At 39.6% G+C, this 23,969-nt stretch overlaps 1 protein-coding gene across 1 annotated transcript; it reads right to left on the bottom strand.

The window, feature by feature from the left end:
* Nucleotides 1–388: 388 nt before the first annotated feature.
* On the bottom strand, nt 389–20,960 carry LOC100267444 (heat stress transcription factor A-5). Its single transcript, XM_002265283.5, has 2 exons — nt 20,500–20,960; nt 389–1,904 (listed from the first exon to the last, which is right to left on the bottom strand). Exons 1-2 carry the CDS (start codon nt 20,734–20,736, stop codon nt 675–677), a joined length of 1,467 nt encoding a protein of 488 aa, XP_002265319.2. The 5' UTR covers nt 20,737–20,960; the 3' UTR covers nt 389–674.
* Between the last annotated feature and the right edge of the window lie 3,009 nt (nt 20,961–23,969).

Raw genomic sequence — 23,969 nt, 5'->3', positions numbered from 1 at the left:
ACAGAAATCAGAAAGAGTATCCAAGAGTACATTCACCTAATATTCATATGAGGAAGATGGGGGTAGTTATTTTTTCTTGACAAAAATCAGAGAGGAAAATATACAATCCTGACTCCAGATGCATCAACCATTTCCTAACTACTAAGAAACTTAAAATCTCCCTGTGACAAACTAACAGTTTATTTTATTAGTGCAGTGATCAATATCACATTGGTAGATTATTAACACAGTTATAGTCCGTTTGACAGTAATTTTAGAAAATATTTCTAACATTTCTAATACTTAAAAGATAGAAATTTTTAGTGTTAGAAAGCCTAGAAATGCTTCAAAGAATAACTACCAATCGGGCTCTTAATTTACATGAGCTACTATCAGAAATCTACAAGAATTCACGAATCAAATGCAGTGCATATGGTTTATTTAGAATTCAGATATTAAACACTTATTTTTTGGTAAACATAAACAATATGTTCATGAACTTAGACTGATGTAACATCAAGAGAACACTTTACTGCTATCTTCTTGATTTATAACTTTAGCAACCACCTGTGCAAAATTATTAACCCAAAAAAGGACATTATATGGTTTATCCTATCCAAAACTCACAAATCAGAGCAAGAATTGAGACTACCCTTTGAAAATATGACCCGGCTTTTGATGCAAACTTCCAGTGCTCAAAGAGTGAGATGCTCCATGCTTTTTGAGTTACCCAACATTCCTTGGCCTGCTCTTCTATCTTCTTGCTCATCATATGGGTTTGACCTAAAATTTGAACTTGCCTCTTCAGTGTCTGAAGAGCCTGGTCTTTCAGTCAGGAACTGTTCCCAGAACACATCATTCACCCGGACCGGAGCAGTTGGAGGTGCTTCATTTGCAACTGAGGCCCCTTGTGAGGAAGACAAAATAGTGTCATCATCAGCAAAATTTCTGCTCTTGTGGATAGCTCTAAAATCAGCTTCTTTAGCATCGGCAATAGACCTAGATGCTGAGGATTTGCCAATATCCTGACCTATTTGGGGCATCCTAGTTGAACTACTTTTGTCAACTTGTAATGGAGAAGATGCCAAAGTTAGATTTAAATGGCAGGAGATATGGCCATCGCCTTCTTCAGTAGAGGTCAAACTTTCCTGCAAGTAAAGCAGCCTTTGGCTTTCATTCACTCCCATTTGCTGAGACAAGGTTGGGTCCCTTTTAAAAGTAAAAGATGTTCCGGTATCTGAAAGCTCTAATGTTTCAGGTGCAAATAAATGGCCTTCCGTTCGCATGGGCATCTCTTTGGGGTCTCCTTCAGATATTTTCATGTGTGGACTTCCTGCATCTTCATTGGAACTCTGTGTGCTTTGTGAAAGCAAGTTAATATCTGAAGCAGCTGGTGATAACTCCAGTTTCAGCTTATTTGAGAAATCTTTATGGAAAATACTCCCACACTCAGTTCTAGAGCTGCTATAATTGTCCAACAGACTATTTTCAGCAACTGGCTGCAAGTGATCGACTTGAGGCAATCGCCTTTTCTTATTATATGCTGAAAAATCCATTGATTCAATTTTCTGAGCAAGATGCTTAACAAAAGTAGGGTTCTGAACTGCCTTTTCCAAGAAGGTCAGCAACTTTTCCTGCCTCTGCTCCATTCCACTAACCCTCTGGGTTAAGTCTTCCAACTGAAGCTTTGCTGACTGCTGCTCTTTGACCTTGTAAACCTTCAACTGAAGCTCAGTTTTTTCACGAGAGAGCCTCTCTATTTCTTCATCAAATGCTGCTCTTTCTGAATCTGCAGGAGGACCTTGAGGGTGACTGTGGCTGTGAATAGGTTTTCTGCGGTGAATATTCTTAAGGAGATGCTTTTGATCTTTCACAAAATCTTCATTAGCAAATTCCCATCTCTCAGGATCACTCTTTCGAAATCCCTGCCCACCAAAGTAGACAAAAATGTAATCAATTGCATCATATTTTAAGTCCAATTTTCCTCACAAATATACAGTTGAATGTTTCAAAACTACAAATTTATATATTTTTGGGGAGCAATTTATCTGTTTTTTGTTTGATTTGCTGCTTCCTCGGATTTCTTGTGGGAGATGAGGGGAGGATTAAAGGCTGATGTGCACACTTGAAAGGAAATGAAATATTTCACTTCCACTCCAAGAAAAAAAAAAACAGAAAACAAAAACCCAAGAAAACAAACACCAAAAATAGGAAAAGAAATACCAGAAGGAGAATGCAGCATCTCATATGGATAAGAATTAAGAAAACTGAGATTTAGAAAAATGATAAGAATATAAAAACCTTCAAAAGATGTAAACTCAATTTGCAAATCATACCCCAGAGAAGAATACAATTCTTCTCACAGAAAAGAAGAGAAATTTATATTGAAAAAAAATGAAAACCACATCAACAATAACAAAACAAAATAAAACCAATAAAAGATAGAATAAATACATTATTTCTTATACATGCCACTAGAATATTAAGCTTCTGCAAAAAGAAGGCAATCACAAACACTAGTACTCAAAATCTACATTGGAAGAAAATATTCTATTGGCAAAAGACCTAATAGAAAAATCAACCTTTTGATTTATATACGAAAATCTAGCTACCAACCTTAGGTCCTAACCCCAATTCCAGCACAAGGAGACATGAATCAGTTTAAGCAATTTGTTTCATATGTGAGAACAGTAACACACAACAACAATAGGTACTGGCATGACAGATGACTTGCAACCAGCAGTTTTTTCAGATTATAGTCAACATTTAGCTTGGCACATTCAGCTGGTCTTGCACTTATTTTAAAGAAAATGAAGATTTTTGTGTCCCCAAACTGATGTCAGACACATGACAGTGCGGGTTTATGCTGAAATGTTTTTTTAAACACTTTTTCAATGGGGAAAAGATCATCCATATCATATTAATTACTCCTCATTCAACTTGTAGCTTTGATAAGGAGGTAATAACAGCATGGACACAAAGTGTTCACACTCCCATAGGTTTTAAATTTTTATTAAAAATATTGGTCAGGGTTATATTTTGATGCCTAATTTGCATCGAAGACATCTTTTCGTACTCTCAAACCTTGTATAAGTTAGTGGACAACCTATCATTAGTGGCTCATCTCTTCTCTCCCATTAGTTTCTTCTCTACTCTTAACTTTTCCTTTCTTCTCTATTTTCTCAGTCTCCTCTCTCACATTTCCCAGCATGGAATCTGATCAATATTGATGCTATTCTATTATTATTATTTCCTCTCCTAGACTTTGTTTGCTAGATGTTTCATATGATCAATTGAAGGCTTATAGGAATATCCCCGGTACCAGACCATGCCATAGCTCTAATGGGAGTCAAGGGCTCTTCCAGTGCTGAAATCAGGGCTGGGTGGAAATGTTCAGACAAATTAGGGCTGTTCTATGGGGGTATCCTCTGGTGCACTTTTCCTTTCTAGAAGATGCTTATGTAGTTGTGTGGGTCTGAAGCCAAAAAAAGAAAAAAGAAAAAGAGCACATAAACTGAAATTTTTGGAATTTGTTGTGAATACATGTTTTTCTATAATAAGAGTATTGTAGCTGATTGGTAGAGGTCTCTTTCAGTTTGATCGTATTCCACTGATCTCTTGGGTTAGAAACCTCTTCCATGCACGTTTTGTGAAAAGAGAGGACTGAGAGTGGTTCATAATCTGCTGACTCCTTATTGGGATTTCCAAAAATAAACTTGCTTCATGTTCCATAGATACTGAAAGTTCTTCCTATTTGTTAAAAACTAGACTTGTGATTATGGACAACTCAATTTTTTTTTTGATAGGTAAAGAAAATTCATTAAGAGCCAAAAGGCTAGAGAAAGGGTATACACAAAGTATGCCAAGATGCAAAGAAGCAAAAAACAAAAGGATAAACAAGTCTGACTCTTACTTGGTGGCTAGCCAGTCTACAAAATCTATCAAAGAGAGAGTGTGTTCCTCTATATACACCCTAGCCCAATTCACAAAAGTGTACAAAAAAAATGGATTTAATATCTTGGTCATTCCTCTCAATATCATCGAAGACTCTCCTATTCCTTTCTTTCCAAATGGTTCACATCAGGCAGAGGGGGGTAGCTCTCCAAGCTTTCTCCCTTTTCTTGCCCACAAAAGATCCATGCCATCCTAGGAGGTTCCTTTTCACAGAGGAGTGCATCACCCATTGCACCCCAAAAAGGGAGAAGACCAGAAGCCATAACATTATGGCCTTCTCACAAAACAAGAGAAGGTGATCTGTGGTCTCCTCCTCATATTTGCACAAAAAGCACCTGTTGGGGATGCTCCAACCAAATCTCTTCAAGTGGTCAGTGGTGAGTAGCCTGCACCAGGCCGCCTCCCAACCAAAGAAGCTAGCCCTAATTGGAACCTAAGGCGTCCAAATAGTTCTAGCCAGGAAGGGGGGCTTGATGCCCCTTGAGAATGAGCTATAAAAAGACTTGACAGAAAAGGTCCCATTCTTGTTCTCTTTCCACTAGAACAAGTCATCCACACCTCTTCTAATGGTCAAAGGATGAAGCTTGCTTAATAAGCTTTCTACTTCTCCCACCTCCCAATCATTAAGCTGTCTATTAAAACAAAGCCCCCAGCTACCTCCAACTTCGTTTTCCTCCCAGGCCTCAGCAACCCAGCCTTCTTTGTTGACAGAGAGATTAAACAAGAGGGGGAAAGCTTCTTCCAGAGATTGGTTTTCATACCACAAGTCCTTCCAAAACTTCACTCTAGTGTCATCCCCTACAATGAAGTGGGAGTGAGATCGAAAGTTCTCCCAACCATTTCTGATGGCCTTCCAAACCCCCACCCCATAACGGTCTCTTACTCCTTTGGAGCACCAACCCCCCTCTTAAAGGTCATACTTACTAGAGATAATTTGCTTCCATAGGGGCTCATTCTCATTAGCAAATCTCCACAACCACTTCCCAAGAAGGGCCTTGTTAAAAGTAGCTAGACTGCAAATGGCCAACCCTTCATCCTTTTTAGTGGCACAAATAACCTTCCAACTCACCAAGTGAGGTTTATTCTCTAAGGCTCCACCGCCCCATAAGAAATCCTTTTGGATCTTTTCAAGCCTTGCACACACCCTCTTGGGGATCACAAAGCGAGAAAGAAAGTAGGTTGGGAGGCTAGAGAGGGTGCTTTTTAGCAAGGTAAGATGGCCACCTTTGGAGAGGTATTGCCTTTTCCAGAGAGACAACCTTTTCCTGAATCTTTCTTCCACTGCATCCCACACCCTAGGGGATTTGTAAGAGGCTCCAAGGGGAAGACCCAAGTAGGAGGTAGGTAAACTCCCTATCTTACATCCCAAAACCGAGGCGAGAGTCTCCATAGGAATGCCTTCCTCCATTGGGATGGCCTCAGTTTTGCTCAGATTGACTTTTAAACCTAAAAACCACATGAAGGTCCAGCTAAGATATTACAACTGATCTTCATCGGCGTCACAGAAAATCAAAGTGTCATCGGCAAACAAGAGATGAGACACGAACAGCCCCTATTGTTAAAACCATTCTCATACCCTTGATTGACAATATTAAAATGAAAATTTCCCTCATGTAATTAAATGGTGGCAACTACTTATCGTTGGCAAACTATTTATCGTTGGCTAAGTGCAGAACTAGATTAGGAGGTTATGGCTCATATTGTATGTAAGATCAATTCTGCAAAGATGGGACCATAAATAATGCTCTCATAAAAATATTTTTTGGCAATCCAGCTGCCATATATATAACCAGAAATTGTATGTTCACTGAAAAAAAAAAACAGGCATATTGAACTCTACCATATTTTCACGAGACATAGATGATGAAGCAACAGAATTTTTTTTTTTTTGATAAGTTATGAAGCAACAGATTATTACCCTGTGTTTTGAATCTAAGCATTCGCTAGGATAAGTTTTTACTATGGCTTTGGGGAGAGGAAACTTTTACCATCTATGAAGCCAGACGAGCATGATGGTGAAGAATGTTTATGCTCCAACTTGAAGAAGATTGTCATGAACATTTTAAAGCATTAATCTATGAAGACAGTCTTCTACTTTCAATATTTCCTAAAAATATCACATAAAATCCAGCTCAAGACTGGTAGGTCCTTTTTTTTTTTTTTTTATCTAATTTTAAACTTTTTTGTTTGATGAGAACCTAGAAATTGTATTAAGAAATGGACAGATATACAAGGATGGGAAGCCCAGAAAATAAAAGATACATGCACATAGAAAGAAGAAAATCAGAGAGAAAACAAAGGCTCCAATAAAAGAGCACTCATGCTGTCTAACCCAAAAGACCAATACAACTCAAAAGGGACAGTAGCAGATTGGGGTTGATGACTTTATATGCCAGTGAAGTTTAAAAAAATCATTTGTGTTGTATTAAGCTTTCTGTTCACCACTAACCAAGTGAACCTCAGAGCTTTAGGAGAGTTTTGGATTTTCAAATGAGCTACTTTTGGGAAAGGATAAAGGGAGTTAACATTCAAAAAGGACTCAAGAAATTCTTTTAAGAACTCAAAATCCAACATCTCTCTTCCCACGTGAAAAAGAGAAAAATGTTTTGTAATGACATCAGAAGGATAGAAAGATCTTTAATTTATCTTAGGAAGTCAAAGTTCTAATAATTGTGTACAAAATTACAAAATCTGGCAAAAGGAACAGCCATTGGAAAGATCCTAGACCTAGTTACCGTGAAGCATGGCAGTTAATTGGTCATGGCAGTAATCTGACGTGTACTTAAGTCCATCACTCCGGACACTGGACATCATCTCAAATTATGCAATTATTTGAAGCCTTTGAAGCTTATATACTATAGTGGCTCCCAGTTTTTCTCATAGTATATAGCTTCCAAGTAATGAAAATCAGTTTGAAGCAGCTGACCTTCAGCACTAACATTCTCTAGCTCCTTCTCCTTCCAAAAATAAATACATCACTTGACCTAAGACTTATGAACACATCAATTGTTATGTACCTATTATCTACCCCATAGTGCACTGTAGCTCAAAGTAGTATCAGTAAAGAAATGCCGTGATCCCTGACTTGGATTCCACAGGGCTGTTGATTGGCAAATCCCCCTTAACTTTGACATTTTTGTGCAAAAGTAGTCACAGTGAAATAGGACCAATGTCCTGCTTTGTCTTCATTAGTTTTTCATCATTTGAGCAGGCAGTATCAGTATGTTTACTATTGCTCCATTAATATCCAGGAATCTGTTAAGAGGCATCCTTCCATGCGCATGCTAACGTGGAAAGGTCTAAATGCTGCACAATATTTTAAAGACAATCTTTACTGGTTCTCCTATTAATCCTCCTCCAAGTTCCACATTTTCAGCTCATGTCAACCTGGTTTAGCCTAAAATCATGGCAAAGGAACATTTTTACACAGCTAATGTTGTTGGGCAAGCCCCGAACTGGAACGCACCAAGGTTATTACTACCATCATCATTCTTCTTATGGTAGAAAAACAGAGCAATCAACTTTGAACTCGATCACTGTTTTCAAGTATTTGTCATCTTTCCAGTTCTGTCCCCATTCATCTCTTCTTTTTTAGATTTTGGCCACCAATTTTAACCTTTTCTTCCACAGGAATGAGTTTTATTGAGACCCTATTTATTTGTTAAAAGACAACAATACATCCATCGGCCCAGAAAATTTTCTTTGTTGCCTTCGTTACTGCATTCTGGCCATTGAGGAGTAATAATAAGAGGTGTGAATCTTTGGGTGGTTCAATGGGTTCTATTCCTCCACTGGGGAATGAGGTGACTGTCATCCTTGGAGAGTTCATGTCTTGAGCAAGATTTAGCAGCCCATGGGTATTGAAAGCTTGTGTCAGTATTAGTAGGGTACAAAACAAGGAAACACATAGCAAGAAAATTCCTGCATGGCATTTCTAGGGAACTTCTTAATTAGACGAACGCCTGCTTTTCCTAGATTCTGCCTTTGGAGTCTTCCTTTCTCAACCGAGCTCTTTAAAGAAGAGGCTACTCACCCTATCCATCAATGACTTTTTCTTTTTTTTTCCTTCGGTAAGAACTGCTTCAAGCCAATTCCATTGCACCTCAAATGTAGCTTTAAATAACCTAACTAGGATAATCCATTGAACATCTATCTATTCCTTTCTCCAGCTTTAACTGCATCACTTGCATTCTAGTGGATGAACTGCAGCGACAATGATCATATGACATCTGGTTGAGTTTGAAATGGATCAAAAAATTCCCATGACTTCATTCTTTTTATTATGAAACTTCAACAATCCTTTTTCTTTTGTTTCTTTAGGTGCCATTCCTAGGCACTATGCAGAAGAGTCAAGTTATTTACAATATTTTTTGCTTCCTTTCTTTTTTTTTTTTTTGATAGATAAACACAGAATAATTATATTAAAAAGAGGGAAGCAAGAAGGCAACCCGAAGCATACAGGAAGTATACACGAGGGGCCCCAAAAAACAAGAAGCACAAGGGAGCAAACACTCACCAACCCTCAATTAGAGCCCAACCAATCTACAAAATTAATTAAGGAGTGGGGCTCTCCATCTAAACAAGACTTAGTCCAAGAGGAAAGATTACAAACGAAGGAGGTTTTCAATCTTTGGATCGACAAAGCCTCATTGTCAAAAGCTATCCTATTTCTTTCTTTCCACATCGTCCAAAATAAACAAAGGGGGGCTGCCCGCCAAATCTTCCCACGCTTCTTGTCTACAAAGGAATCGGACCAGCCAAGGAGAGTGTCTTTAACCGTGAGCTGAAGAACCCAATTAACCCTAAACATCGTAAACATAAGATTCCACAACACCTTCGCCTTGGGGCAATGAATAAGGATGTGGTTAATAGTCTCCTCATCCTCACAACATAAGAAGCATCTGTTTGCTAGAGACCAGCCCCTCCTTTTGAGATGATCTTGGGTTAGGACCTTCCCCCAAGAAGCTTCCCAAGCAAAAAAACCCACCTTAGTAGGCATGCAAGGGCTCCATATGATTCTCCACGGAAACGGGACTGCACCACCAGAATCCAAAATATTGTAAAGGGATTTTACAGAGAAACTCCCATTCTTAGAAGCATTCCACACCACTCTATCCTCCATCCCAACATTGAGCCTCTTTCCTTGAAGGACCGAAAGGAGACTCGTCACCGCCTCCAGCTCCCAGTCATTAAAAGACCTAGAGAAACAAGGATACCATCCCCCCGCATCCCCCAAATAATCCCAACAATCCTCTACCCACGCATCTTGGGAAACTGCAAAGGCAAACAGAGAAGGAAAAGCCTCACATAGGGAGTGTTTCTACACCAAATGTCCTTCCAAAATTTCACCCTTCTACCATCCCCTACAGTGAAGGAAGTGTTTTTAAACAACAGAGCGCCTTCCTTTCTAATTTCCTTCCACAACCCCACCCCATAGCCTTCCCTAACCTCACAAGAGATCCACCCTCCTTCTTCTTCCCCATACTTTGAGCTGATAACAAGTTTCCAAAAAGAATCACTTTCAGCCGCAAAGCGCCAGCTCCATTTACACAACAGGGCCCTATTGAGGATAGAAAAATTTCTGATCCCCAATCCACCCTTCATTTTATGAGAGCGCACCACATCCCAATTTACAAGGTGAGGCCTCTTCTCCAACGCCCCCGCCCCCCCCCCCCCCCCAAAGGAAATCCCTTTGGATTTTCTCAAGCCTCAATCTTACAACTCTAGGAATACGCATCAAGGACATAAGATAAATTGGCATGCTAACCAAAGTGCTCCGAATGAGAGTGATTCTCCCCCCCTTAGAAATAAACTGCCTCTTCCATAGAGCGAGTCTCTTCCTCATCCTTTCTTCCACACCATCCTACACAACCACCGATTTGTGAGGAGCACCTAGAGGCAGCCCCAAGTAAGTGGAAGGAAGAGAACCCACTTTGCAGCCCAATTCAGAAGCCAAGACCTCAACATTCTCAACACTTCCCACCGGCAGAATTTCACTCTTTTCCAAGTTGATATTCAGACCAGAAATGGCTTCAAACCACATTAAAAGCCAGCTTAGAACAGCCATTTGGTCTTGGGAGTCCTTGCAAAAGACCAGCGTATCATCCGCAAATAATAAATGAGATACTTGAATCCCATTTCCACCCCTTCCCCTTAGTCTGCAGCCGGAAAGGAAGCCCCCCCTAACCGCTTTGTTAATGAGGCAGCTTAAGGCCTCCATTCCTAAGACAAACAAGTAGGGGGAAATGGGGTCCCCTTGCCTTAACCCTCGAGTGCTCTGGAAGAAACCCGCTGGCGACCCGTTAATCAGAACTGAGAAAGAGGTAGTGAAGATGCACCACCTGATCCAGCCGGCCCACTTCTCCCCAAAGCCCATTTTTTGCATCACTAACATCAGAAAATCTCAATTAATATGGTCATAAGCCTTCTCTAGGTCCAGCTTGCATAACACACCAGCTTCATCCCCTTTCAGCATCGAGTCTATGGCCTCGTTAGCAATTAACGCTGCGTCAAGGATTTGCCTACCTTCAACAAAGGCATTTTGGGACGAAGAGACCACCTTACTCACTACTTTCTTCAGCCTATTGGCTAGAACCTTGGCGAGAATCTTGTACAGACCACCCACCAAGCTGATGGGTCTATAGTCACGTAAATCCTCAGCCCCACCTTTCTTGGGGACTAAAACCAGAAACGTGGAGTTGAGACTTCTAACGAATTTTCCCCTCTCAAAAAAATCCTTAAAGAAACCCATGATTTCGTCTTTGACAAAATCCCAACAAAACTACCAGAAGGCAATGGGAAATCCATCCGGTCCAGGAGCCTTGTCCCCATTTAGCTCCGAAAGGGCCAGATACACCTCTTCCAAAGAGAACATCTCCTCCAGCCTGGCAGCCTCCTTTCTTCCAATACTATCAAACTCCAAGCTGCTCATACTCGGGTGCCAGCCACTAGGATCCGATAACAGATCCTGATAGGCCCTCACCACTCCCCTTTGAATATCTTGCTCGTTTGAAAGCCAAATACCTCTGACTTTAATCTTTTTCAAACAATTCCTTCTACTGTTAGAGTTCGCCATCTTATGAAAGAATCCCGTGTTCTTATCTCCTTCCTTCAACCATAATTGTCTTGATTTCTGCCTCCACGAGATTTCCTCCATAATCGCCCACTTTTTAAACTCCTCCTTGGCCTCCTTTCTAGCCTCTAACTCCTGCTCGTTTAACGTTCTCTGCCTCTCCTGATCATCCCAAAAAGAAACTCTGCCCAAAGCCATCCTCAAGTTTACTCCCACTTTACCAAAGACTTCCTTATTCCAATTCTTCAGCTTAACTTTTAAAGCCTTTAGTTTTTCTGAGAGGACAAAGCTATATGAACCACTGCAATTAAAACCTTGCCACCAGCCCTTCAGAAGCTCCTTAAATCCCTCCTCCTTCAACCACATATTCTCAAAACGGAAAGGGATAGGACCTCTCCTAACACCACCCCCATCTAAGAGGATTGGGAAATGGTCAGACACAGGCCTTGGAAGTGTGCACTGAGACACTCCACTAAAATGGTTTTCCCAATCCTCCGAAATCAGGAAGCGATCCAATCTCGACCAGGATTGGCCATTTAACCCCCCACTCCACGTATAAGGACCCCCCTGAAGAGGCATATCTCTTAAGGCCAACTCATCTAGCACCTCTGAAAACCTTCTCATAGGGGACCACATAGTCTTCCAACTCTACTCCGTTCACTGGGAAATCTAATAACATTGAAGTCCCCACCGATGCACCAGGGATCAGACCACAAACCTCGAATAGCACCTAACTCTTCCCAAAAAGGTTCTCTAAACCTCTTCATAGTAGGTCCGTAGACCCCTGTGAAGAACCACATAAACCCATCCTCGCAATTCTTAAAACGACACGAGATTGAGAAGATTCCCACTTCCAGGCCTACTAGCTCCAATACTCTCTTATCCCAGAAAACCACCACCCCTCCAGCTGCCCCTCTAGCATCCACAGCTCCCCAACCTAAGAATCTTCCCACGCTAAGACTGTGAATAACCCCTTGGGACATTTCTTGGATTTTGGTCTCCTGCAAGCACACCAAATCCACCTTTTGTGATCTGATTAGGGCCTTGATAACCTTCCTTTTACTTCTGTCATTGGCCCCTCTGACATTCCATGATAGAATCTTTAGCTTCATCTAACTGTCGAGATTCTAACCCCTCCTTCTCTGACCACAGATTTCTCCTTACTTGCCCCAGAATAATTGATAGACCACTCAAGTTTTTTCAATTCCCTATCAAACTTAGTGGTCCCTGACGTGCCCTTCTTCAGGTTTTGCTCTCTTCTTCTCTTAGTCCTTAGGAGCAAATTCAGAACTTCGCCTTCAAACCCGTCCGTGGAGAAGCCCAAGAATTTGCTAAACCTCGCCAAGTAACTGTCGTCCCACCGGCACCCATCCAGATCCTGAAACATCCCCCCAAACTCCCCCCCCCCCCCCCCCCCCCCCCCCCCCCCCTTCTCCAGCCACTTGCTTCTCACCCTCAGAGACTAGCACTCCTTTACTACCATCAGCCAAAATAATACTCAACGGCGTCTGCTCCTCTTCGTTGACCTCAGAAAACGAAACACCAGTGGTCCCCTCATTCATCGTCACCCGTCCGAAAGAAGAAGAAGAAGGAGAAGAGAGATCCCGACCCCCCAAAGAAATATGACAGAGATCGACATACCTGGAAGCCTCTTCGCATAGAGCTTCGTCAGTCAGGAACCCCCGATCCATCATCTGAGAGGAAACTCGCGTCATCGAGTCTCGCGGCAGCCCGACGAGGGGATCGACTTCTCCTCTTGCGTCCTGACTAGCACCCCTGGAGATGGGAATCGGCTGCAGAAACTGAGCCCTAGGGAGCGAGGAAGGGGTCTCGAAACCATCAGAGACCTCATCTAACAAAGCCCCAGCTTAGACAGGCCCACAGGCCTCACCCGACATCCCCTCACTAAAGGAACGGGAATTGGGCCTTGGAACCCGGCCCAAATCCAACCTATTTGCAAGACAAAATTCTTGGGCTTCCCCACAGCTTAAAGCTGAAGGGCCAGAGCTCAAGCTTGGGCCTGCCAGCCCACTTCAGCAGTTGACCAAACTGATGGGAGAAGACACCCTACCCCCTCCCACTAGGTCGGCTGGGCCACCAGCCCATCTCCTCTCAACAGTCCCATCTGCAGAGGCTTCAACAGAGGGAAGGAGAGTTTTTTCTCCATTACACGCCACGTCTTGTACCTCCACCTGCAACCCCAACTGCTCCACCCCCTTCCTTTGACTCCCACAGCAAGCCACCCGAAGAAGCCCATCAAACTCTTCACCTGCCCTTAACCCGCCCTTCCCGGAGGAGCTTCCCGTCGGTACCACCTGCGAGAACCAAGGAGCAGATTCCCACCATAGATGAAGGGCAAAGCAGCCCGTCCCCAAAGCTATATGAACTGAGCTAGGGACCTCCCAATCCACACGCTTCACCAAAATCCTCACCCATTGCAACTCAGACATGGATTTGGTTCCTTCATCCACTGCTATAAATCCTCCGCACCCATCTCCAATACTTTTAAACACCTCAAGACACCAGAAATGGAGTGGGAGCCCGACCACCCTAACCCATGTCTCTGCGGCAATGGGATTCTTTAAGGAACACCCCACCTCCGGATTCCATTTGTCCAGGATAAGCCAATTATCCTTAATGCTTCTTTTGCCTCTAGCCAAAACACGCTCAGCCTCTTGAGCCTGCTCGAATTCGAACAAGATAATACCCCTGCCCAATGCGGCAATCGACAACTTCCCCTTAACCTCCCAAATCTGGTGGGTCCAATTCCTAACGAAAGCCAACTCAGGTAGAGGCACTGAGATAGAACCCCACCTCCCTATTAGACAATGTTTCAGATGCTCTAGTCTACCACGCACCTCATTTTCCCCTACCTCTAACCACACTGACTCACCAGCCCTTCTCAGTGACGATTTAACAACTTCTGCAAAAGACTTCCTTTCCACCCCCTTTTCCTTCCACTGAACCTTCAGGACTCCCTTCGGCTTCACCGGAAACTCTAGCACATTGGTGATCTTTAATCCTTCTGTCGGTGTCACTCCAAGACCTCTCAACCTCACAGCCATAGAGTTCCATCCACTGGCCTGACCCTTCCCTTCAGGGAAGATAATGCTGTATCTTTTTGCTTCCATATCTCGGACAGAGCATAGGATGAACCTCCCTGCCTTGTTCAACCGACGCTCCATTCTAAACTTTCTATTACCCTCCAACCATTCAATAGCCCATCTTTGATCATCCACCTCTCTACAACAGGTTTCAACGCCTTCCAAAAGACAACGAAGACTAGCCTCCCCAAATCTAATCCAAGACTCAAAACCCCTACTTCTCTCCCATATGCATCCTTTCAACTTCCCACCCGACTCCTCAACCTCAATCTCAAACAACTTAGACTCCACCACAAACCGACTTCTACCTCCCCTTAGCACCATTCGCTAATTACAGAGAGTGAATTATGATCAATTATGATCACTTCCTTTCTTTTGAAAGCAATCTATGATTACTAAGATAATTAAAAGGGTGACCAGCTAATATATGGTAGAATAGCTTATCAGCCTTAATCAAATGGAAAAATACGATCCACCAAATTTTGACACAAGCTTTCCTAATTGGTTCATCACTTCTGGTTTTTTTCTGGGCATTGTAAGTGTAAGTCCGTCAATAGATCCCCAGCCATGTAGATCTTAGTACAAGGATCATCATAATATCCTCAATGAGGAAGTCTTCCTCCAAGTGTTGCATCTCAACCTCCTGTAGAAATCAGTTTGAACACTACTTTAAACTCCATTTTGTACTATTTCAGTATTTCAAATTCCAGACATTTTAAAGTTAGCTTCAGAAACTCTCTTTCTAGTAATACCATATAACAATGCCTACACTCTCTCCAGTCTCTATATACTGCTCAGCAAAGTCTAGTTGTTTCTTTGATCCAGATACATTATTCTTCCATCTAAGCCCAATTTGTGATGCTATTTGGTAGCAAATGTACCAAGAAAAAACTATTCATGTCAAGGAATTTGAAAATATTCTCAATTTCACAAAATCATCAACCCTACATTCACTACATTGGATTGCAAACCTTCCAATATTAATCGAGGATTGAGTGTTTTCTTTAGAAAACAATAAACTCAAGGATTCAAAATTCACCAGTGATTTCCTGGATTCAATGGATCCAATCTCCACAAGGCTACCTATAACTAGGTCTTCCTATGCACCTCATTCTCAATCCAAAGTGTTCCAGGATCAAATTCTATCATTTGATCTTGACTGAGACTTCAATAGAGTTGTATTACTGGTTCATTTCAATGAACCACCCCTTGATTTAGTAGCCAATTCTGTAATTCTCATATACGGCCTAAATACTCATTAAGAAAAACAGGATTTTTTTGTGCATCCAAAATTTGAGGGGCTGTAGCATCTCCTAGCTAATCCTTATCACATTCATGTTGTACATCAACAAGAACATTTTTGGGCATATTGTCCATCCCTATTCATGGGTTCGAAATTTAAATGATTTGGACGCTTTCAGCCACTAGTTTCATGGTGTGTTTTATATTTTCTGTCAAGATCTGAGATTTTGAGCCATGTTTTGTGATATAACATGAGACATCCATTTAGCTCTTTCATTCTCTGCAATATGCCATCTAGCAAACATGCTCAACCATCTCTAATTTTTCTATTCTCATTGGAAGTTTCTACAAAACTTTCCATTTCAAGCTCTTTTCTCTTGAAGTGGGCAAGTGCCTGCACTTTGGATTCTAGGATTTCTTATTACCTGAGGTTCCAATAGGCATGTGAAATGATGTGGTGCTAGTGGGTATCCGAGCATCACTCCGACAGGTGGTACATCTACAAACTACTACAGTACCAAGCTATCAACCATGTAATAGGCTAAGACTAACCTACAAGCTAAGAGAAGGATTCAAGGGGAATTTGGGTTGTTTGATGTGTCGGAGGGACTTTACAGAGCACTGACATTTTCTATTTATAGTTTTCATCGATAACTACTGTTGATAATAATATCTAAAAGTTAACAACTACATCCAGCCATGTGTCATGGACTTCCTTTTTCCTTGCCTAGTTTGTTGCTTACTCAATTCCATCAATCAAGGTTCGCAGTATCCATCAAGTTGTATCCAGAACGACCATGCTGAGAAGATTTCAAGGCCCTGCTATAATAGATTTCAAAGTACCTATTGTACTGAACATAACTTGGTTGTATCAACTGATTCGTTATTGTAATTGATAAGTCTTGTAATGGGTCTTGAAATCTTCTCAGCATGGTTGTTCTGGATACAACTCAATCATTCTGGATACAAGTTGACAGATACTTTGAACCTTAAAGAATTACAATAATGAATCAGCCAATATGATCGAGTTACGGTCATAACCAATCAGCTGATATAACTGAATTATGGTCAGTATAATAGATTCATGGCTGAGCTGCACCATAATTCTGAGCTCTTGTACAATCCCTACTGTGTCACATTTTCCTGATTATGGATTATTAAACCAAACATCTAAACCAATAGGGTCCAACTTTGGACAATTCTTGACTCCTCGGATAATGAGGGTTTGGAGGGGCTGCTTTAAGAGGAGGTAACCAAAGCAATGTCAGATTTGGGGAGTGACAAGTTACCAGGGCTGGATGGTTTTTCACTGGCATTCTACAAGTTCTGCTGGCCTATAGTTGGTTGCATATTTGTGAAGATAAGAAGCATTGAGGGTTGGGGTTAAGGCACTTGGAGGGTCTCAATCAAGCTTTGTTAGGCAAATGGCTATGGAGGTTTCCCCTTGAGAGGGAGAGTTTATGGAGGAAAGTCATTCTTGGAAAATTTGGGGAGGTGGAGGGGGGTTGGACTACTAGAGAGGTGAGAGATTCTTATGGGCTGAGTCTTTGGAAAGACATTAGAAAAGGGTGGGAAGAGTTCATTCTTAGAACTAGTATCCGTATTGGAAATGGTAGATGCACAAGTTTTTGGTGTGACAGTTGAGTTAGGGAGTCTAAGTTGAAGGATGTTTTTCATAATCTTTTCAAGCTTGCATCCCACAAATATGCTACAGTGGTAGACCTTTGGGGGAAGTAAGGGGATGGAGATGGTTGTTGGGAGGTGCATTTTAGAAGATCTTTCCAAGATTGGGGGTTAGAGGAGGTGACTCATTTCTTGGAACACATTTTTGCATTAAAAGTGCAAGAAGGGGAGGATTCCTTAGTATGAAGAATGATGGGAGGGAGTGTCAAATCATTTTATAACTCCGTAAGGGCTGACAACAATTTATTATTCCTAGCTAAAGAGATTTGGGGATCATGTGCCCCTCTTAAAACTCGTCTTTCTCCTTGGGAAGCAGTTTGAGGGAAAATCTTAACAATAGACATGTTAATGAAAAGGGGTTGGTCCATGGTCAATAGGTGTAGCCTTTGTAAAGATAGTGAAGAATCAACTGACCACATTTTAATTCATTGTGATAAGACAAGGGAACTTTGGACTTTATTGTTAATAACTTTCATTTTGGTGTGGGCGTTCCTGACTTCCATGAGAAATCTTCTTCTCGAATGAAAAGTCAAGGGGCTAAGGAAGAAAAGAAGAGCAGTTTGGAGATTGGCTATGATTTATCTTTTTTGGTGTATCTAGGGAGAGGAAAACCAAAGGACCTTCCAACAGGAAGAGTTGTCAGACTAAAGTTTGAGGAATCTCTTTATCCGATCACTAATAAAGTGGTCTTAGCAGTTTTTGGAGTTGGATAATCCCTTTTTTCTAAATTTTTTGGGTGCTCTTTATTGTGGCTAGCCTTCTCTTTCTCTTTCTCTTTCTCTTTCTTTAGGTCTTTTCTTTCTTTTCTGGTACCTGGTTAGGCTCCTAATGTATACCCCCCTATTTTTGGTGTTTCTTAATTCAAATTATCTTTGTCTATCAAAAAAATTATTTCAACTACAACCTTGCTATGGAAAGTACCATCTTGATATCCATACTCATTAAAGCATTGACAATAATGACTTTGTAGAAATTTTCGGGATCAATGATTGGTGAACATCCACATCATTTAAAGTGGATTTGCCAATATGATAATGTCTTTCTTAGTACAAAAATGATTGTACATGAAACAATCAAGTTTTTAATTCTCATAATTAACATAGACCAATCTAAAGGTCTGCTTTTATGGTCATTTAAGTAAATGTCATGTGGCAAATGATCCATCTAATTTTATCTTTTTTTCTTTAGAAAGTTTTGTTTTCTTTTTAGAATTTATTGAACTTCTTTAACTAGTTGGTTGTATGTATCACCAAGAATTCATTGAACTTCTTTAACTAGTCTATTGTACGTATCACCCAATACCTATTTGAGAGGTCGCAATCAATCTATCTTGAAACCTCCCAAGTCAGTGGCCTATTCCATGACTTTGAAACATGCAAGCCATGAACTTCCTTAACAGTAGCCATTCCTGGACTATTTCCTTGTTGCTCTATGGCAGCTTGACAACCAGCCTCAGTAGAAGTCCCAGGGGTTGGAGTTGCAGTTGATCATATAGTTATGTATTTCTTAGTACAAAATTATTGTACATGAAATAGTTGAGTTGTTAATTCTTAGTAGTAACATACACCAATCTAAAGGCGTGCTTTCATGGTCATTTAAATAATGTCATGTTGTAAATGTTCCATCTAATTTTATCTTCTTTTTTTAAAGAATTTATTGAACTCCTTTAACTAGTCTATTGTATGTATAGCCCAATACCTATTTGAGAGGTCGCAACCGATCTATCTTGAAACCTCCTAATTCAGTTGTTAGCCACAACTCCTCACCCACTTCAATTGTATAAATTGGAAGAGCTATTGGAGATTATTGTCTGTAAACAGATTTACTATCAGGTTCTCAATTTGATACCAAAGGTCATGTAACAGAACTGAAAATTTATCATGGATAAATCGAACACCATAAACGTGGGATCATAAGCAGCCATTGATAAATTGAAGTTAAAGGTTAGAATGCAGCAGAAAACCAGCTGTATGATAAACAACAAGACAATTCAGGTCAAAACCATGTATTAATCAGCCGTCCCTAGAGATAGCACCAAAAGGGATTTTTGCACAATGATTAATGAAAGTCAAATATTTGTTGTGGCTGATGATTTTATGTTAATGGCACAGCATAACAAGCTTGTGCCTTAAAGTTTAGTTCCATTTAATGTGTTGGAGGAAATAACTTCCATGAGGAGTCTACAACACTCTTAACATCCTTGAAATGCAAAAATTATTCCCTTCACTTGATAAAGTGAATTTTTTAAGGCTTTGCTTTCAACTATCAAGTAGAAAAGAGACACCTCTCACTTGCTAGTGATATCCAGTTATCCATTTTCTCTCTTCAATGAATCCTACTTCACAATTTAGGAACCTTAGAAGGTTAAAACAAAATAAGTTTTATAAAAGGTTCCTGCAACAGAATGGAAGAGAGACTATAGACAGTAGATCCAAAAGAAAAGTAAACTCTAAAGGACATTGCACAGACTATATCCTTGAAAATGAATATCATCCCTGCTAGGAGAATTCCCTTGCTCCAAGACAGTCGCAAATCACAATAGTTTCTCCCAAAGGTAAAAAGATTTCTACTCTCACATTAATCAGAGTAAGTCACTCCTAGAATTAAAGAGCTAAGCTTACAAATAACCTTGAATTCATGAATTTGTGAAACATATCAAGAATAACTAAAGAAAATTTCGGTAGTTTTACTTACATTCACTAACTTCCCATGAAAAGACAAGATATATAAATGGATGTTAAATGATTCTATCAAGAACTATATACATACATTGGATGAGGAGGCAATTAAAGAGTTCTACGTTTTCATCTTTACTAACTTTTGATAATTGAAAACCAAAATGAAGGGACCCATAGAGAAATGGGAAAGGATCACTGGATGAAAGGCACAGAATTCGTTCAAAGAAATCCATTTAGTAATATAATTGGCAAAAGAGTGCTGATTTGATACCCATTAAAAATATAAAAAGTTAAATACTGCCCTAGTATTTGACAAAATTCAAGCAATCAAACAACATATAAACACATATGGGATCTTTAAAAAACCAAAAATACAAACGCTGATCCAAGTTTGGCCCCTTCCATAAAATTCCCAATGCAGTGGGACTCGCGGATCTTGTAATGGCAACACTTGTTGTCTAGTTGTTCAAAGGCAAGTCGTAATCAACCACTTTCAATAACTCCGTTGCCATCTAAATGACTTATTCAGGATTAGCATCAATCATAATACACACGTACACATAAAAAAAATAAATAAAATAAAAAAGAGACCGATATATCATCCAAACCAATATATTTTCTCACCTGAAGCCAAGACATATTATAAAAAGCATTACCACAGTTTGGTTGTGTGACAAAACTAAGAAAATACTACCCAACATAAATTGAATAAGAGCTCCAATTTCATTTTCATTTCTCAGCAACCAAGCAGGATTGAATGGCACCAAATTGACTCAGAAAAGCTTACATATGTATTGAGCTGTCTGATGAAGCTGGAAAAGTTATTGTGCTTGAAATACATGGGGAGAAGAACGCGAGCGAATTCAGGCGGATTCCAGACAACGAAACTGCTCTTGGTGGAGCTCCAGGACACGATTTCATCGGTCGATGAGTCGTCCACCATTTCATAGGTCTTGAGAAGGAAAGGCGCGGGACCGGTGGCTCCGCCGCCGACGCCGCCCCCGCCTGCCGGACCTCCGTCCATTCAGCTGTTTTATCTGGGTGGAGGTTTTGGTGGTTCGGAAATGAATCGAGCGTCTGAAACCCTAAGCTCTAGACGAGCGCAGACGTTGAAAAGTTTTGAGGGTTTGAGGTGAATATCGGCGATTCGCCACCAAACATCACAGTGAAGACGAGTCGTCTCAAGTCCCTCCCACAGCTCCCTTTTGTCTTTTCTCGCTGCCCACGCCGTCTCCGCAATAGTAGTCTGCCCAAAGAAATTTAATTATTATTTAGTTAAAAATAACGCTAAAATCAAACCATTCCGCTTACGTTTCTATTATTTTCCTTATTTTCCTCTTATTATTTTTTATTTTTTTAAATATAAATTATAATAAGTTTTATATAATAATATTTTTAAAAGGTTTAAATTAAAAATATAATAATTTTTAATTTTTAATTTAAAATTGATATATAAAATTTTAAAATTTTTAAAGGCATAATATATATTTAAATTTATACTTTTTATATCAAAGTTTTTGGTTTTTAACTTTAAAAACCAATACAGGAAACATGCAAATGATTTGGAATGTTTTTAACTTTATTTTTGTGTTTTTAAATATTTTTGAAAATAAATAACATTACACATAATATTTTATTTTTAATTATTTTTTATATTTTTATATCTTAATAAAAAATAATTAAAATATATTATAAAAATATCCTTTTTAAAATAATTCTTAAAAACTTGTTTTGAATGGACAATACCACAATCGCAAGCACTACCTATCCTAAACTCACTCGAAGCTCCAACATTCGAGTAATATAGGCAATCCAATCCTAAAACCTACTCTAAACATAAAAATTTTAGTACATTTGGTCTAGATGAATAAATGGATAAATAAATAAATAAAAATATATATCTTCTTATGAATAAGTTTCTTGAAAAAAAGAAAATTAATCTCTAACTATAAAAAGATAATAATAATAATAATAAGTTTCTTATTATTATTATTATTATTATTATTTTGTTGGTAAAACTTCTTGACAAAAAAAAAGTTGTTAAAATCAAAGAACTAAATTTTTTGAATTAAGCAATTAAAATTCATAAATTCAAATTTCAAAATTCTTACCTTCACCTATAAATAGAGGTCATCTTTCAAGAAAATGGTATAAAAAATTGGGAAGAGAAATTCAGAAATCAGAAAAATCCTAAGGAGAAAATTCGAAAGCAACTTTGTACGGTAAAAGAGGTTTCACAACAAAAGAAAAAGTTTCATCAAATCTCCCTACAAGTTTGGTAAACAGTAAAGGGACTACACATATGTTCTTCGTCATTCAATAAGTTCATTTGGGAAAAAGTCATTTAGTCCCTTGATTGATCTTCAAATTCAAGAAAACAAGTTCGTCATCGTTCTTCAAGTTGTGGTCGAAACGAAAGAATCAGAGGGAAAATATTCTTTTGTAACGAATATTATTTTTGAAATTGTACCCCAATATTTTTAATTTCAATAAATATTTTGTTCACATTATTTTTGTTATTATTTTGCTTACATCGCAAGACTTTTTACAAAATTTGTGCATACAAATTTCTGGCATCCTCTGCGGAACTTCTCTACGTCCCATCTCTTTCATTAGAAAATTAATCACTACTACATCGATGGCATCCAAAAAAATTCAAGTTGTGTATGTCAACCAGGGCAATGACACGATCTTCATTACGTAATCATCACACAACACCGCTATGAGCCCCATGACTCGTAGTAAAGTGAAATCAACATCTTTACCTTCAACAAAACAAACAAGTGAGTCTACTTGTTTGTTAAAACTGGTAAGGACACGTGATAAGCACCAACCATCCATCATTTTGGCTTCTCTGAGGGCAAAAAATCATAGTCCTCATAGCAAGGGAAAACTCTCTTTAGCACTAAAGGACTTTGAGGATAATTCTCCTTGCTCTATTACCGATACCAACTCCAGCACCGGTTCACATTCCAGATTGCCAACTGGAATGTCAAATGAGGAAAATTACTCCAATCATTCCGACTCTTTTACTTCTCCCTTCTTGATGATTATACCGGTAATGGCGACTGACGCTACATCCGTAGAGGAACAATCAGTAAGATGGCTCATGCCATCACCAAACTCACCAAGACGATCGAGAAGAAGGATACGCAAATAGTCTCCCTCATAAACAAGGTTGAGACATAAATACAAAATATGGGTGAGTCAAGTTAAGGACTCAACCACCTTTTGAATGTTGCATCTCCTCTTGATGATGCACCACATGCATCTAGGACAGTGCGAGTCGGGAGACAAACAATGGAATCTACCTCGATGGCGTCATTATTTGTCCAACAACTTCAGGACATGATAACTAACACCATTAGAGCATAATACAATGGATCCTCACATAGTACGCTCATGTACTCTAAAACTTACACTAAGAGGGTTTATAGTCTATGTATGCCTGTGGGTTATCAATCTCCAAAGTTTCAATCATTTGAAGGAAAGAGAAATCCAAAACAACATGTTGTCCATTTCGTTGAAACTTGTAACCATGCAGGTACAAATGGTGGCTTGTTAATCAAACAATTCGTTCGTTCTCTTCGAATGAATGCTTTCGTTTGGTACATAAACCTTGCACCCGAGTGTATCGATAGTTGGGACCAAATGGGACATGAATTCCTCAACCGTTTATATAGCACCTAGAGAATTGTAAGCATGATGGAACTTACTAATACTAAGTAATGGAAAGATGAGTCAGTCGTAGACTACATCAATTGATGACATTCCTTAAGTCTGGACTGCAAAGATAGATTATCTAAGGTGTCAACTGTGGAGATATGCATACAAAGAATGCATTAGGGTCTTTTGTACATCCTTCAAAGGATACGACCTTGCACCTTTGAAGAGTTAGCTACTCAAGCATATGACATGGAGCTCAGCATAGCCAACCATGGTACTAAGAAGGACCTTATCGTTGACCAACAAAAAGAGAGACACGATGGGAAAACAAGTGATAAAACCTTAATAAAACTCATCCAGAAGTCAATGATGGTAAATATGTCTCCTATCAAAATCTCAGCAAGAGATAAAAAGAAGGAAGTAAAAGAGGTCAGAGTAACCCAAGAAAATGATAGGCGTCGGTTCACCTTGAAGGAATTGGAGGAGAAGAAGTATCATTTTCTTAACTCTGATGTGCCTAACATGTTGGAAGATCTACTCCAGAAAAGGTTATTGAGCTACTTGAGTGTAAGCATCCAAAAGAAATGGGTC

The sequence above is a fragment of the Vitis vinifera genome, chromosome 5 (assembly GCF_030704535.1).
Source record: "Vitis vinifera cultivar Pinot Noir 40024 chromosome 5, ASM3070453v1".
Lineage (NCBI taxonomy): Eukaryota > Viridiplantae > Streptophyta > Magnoliopsida > Vitales > Vitaceae > Vitis > Vitis vinifera.
This window is presented reverse-complemented; position numbering and strand designations above follow the sequence as displayed.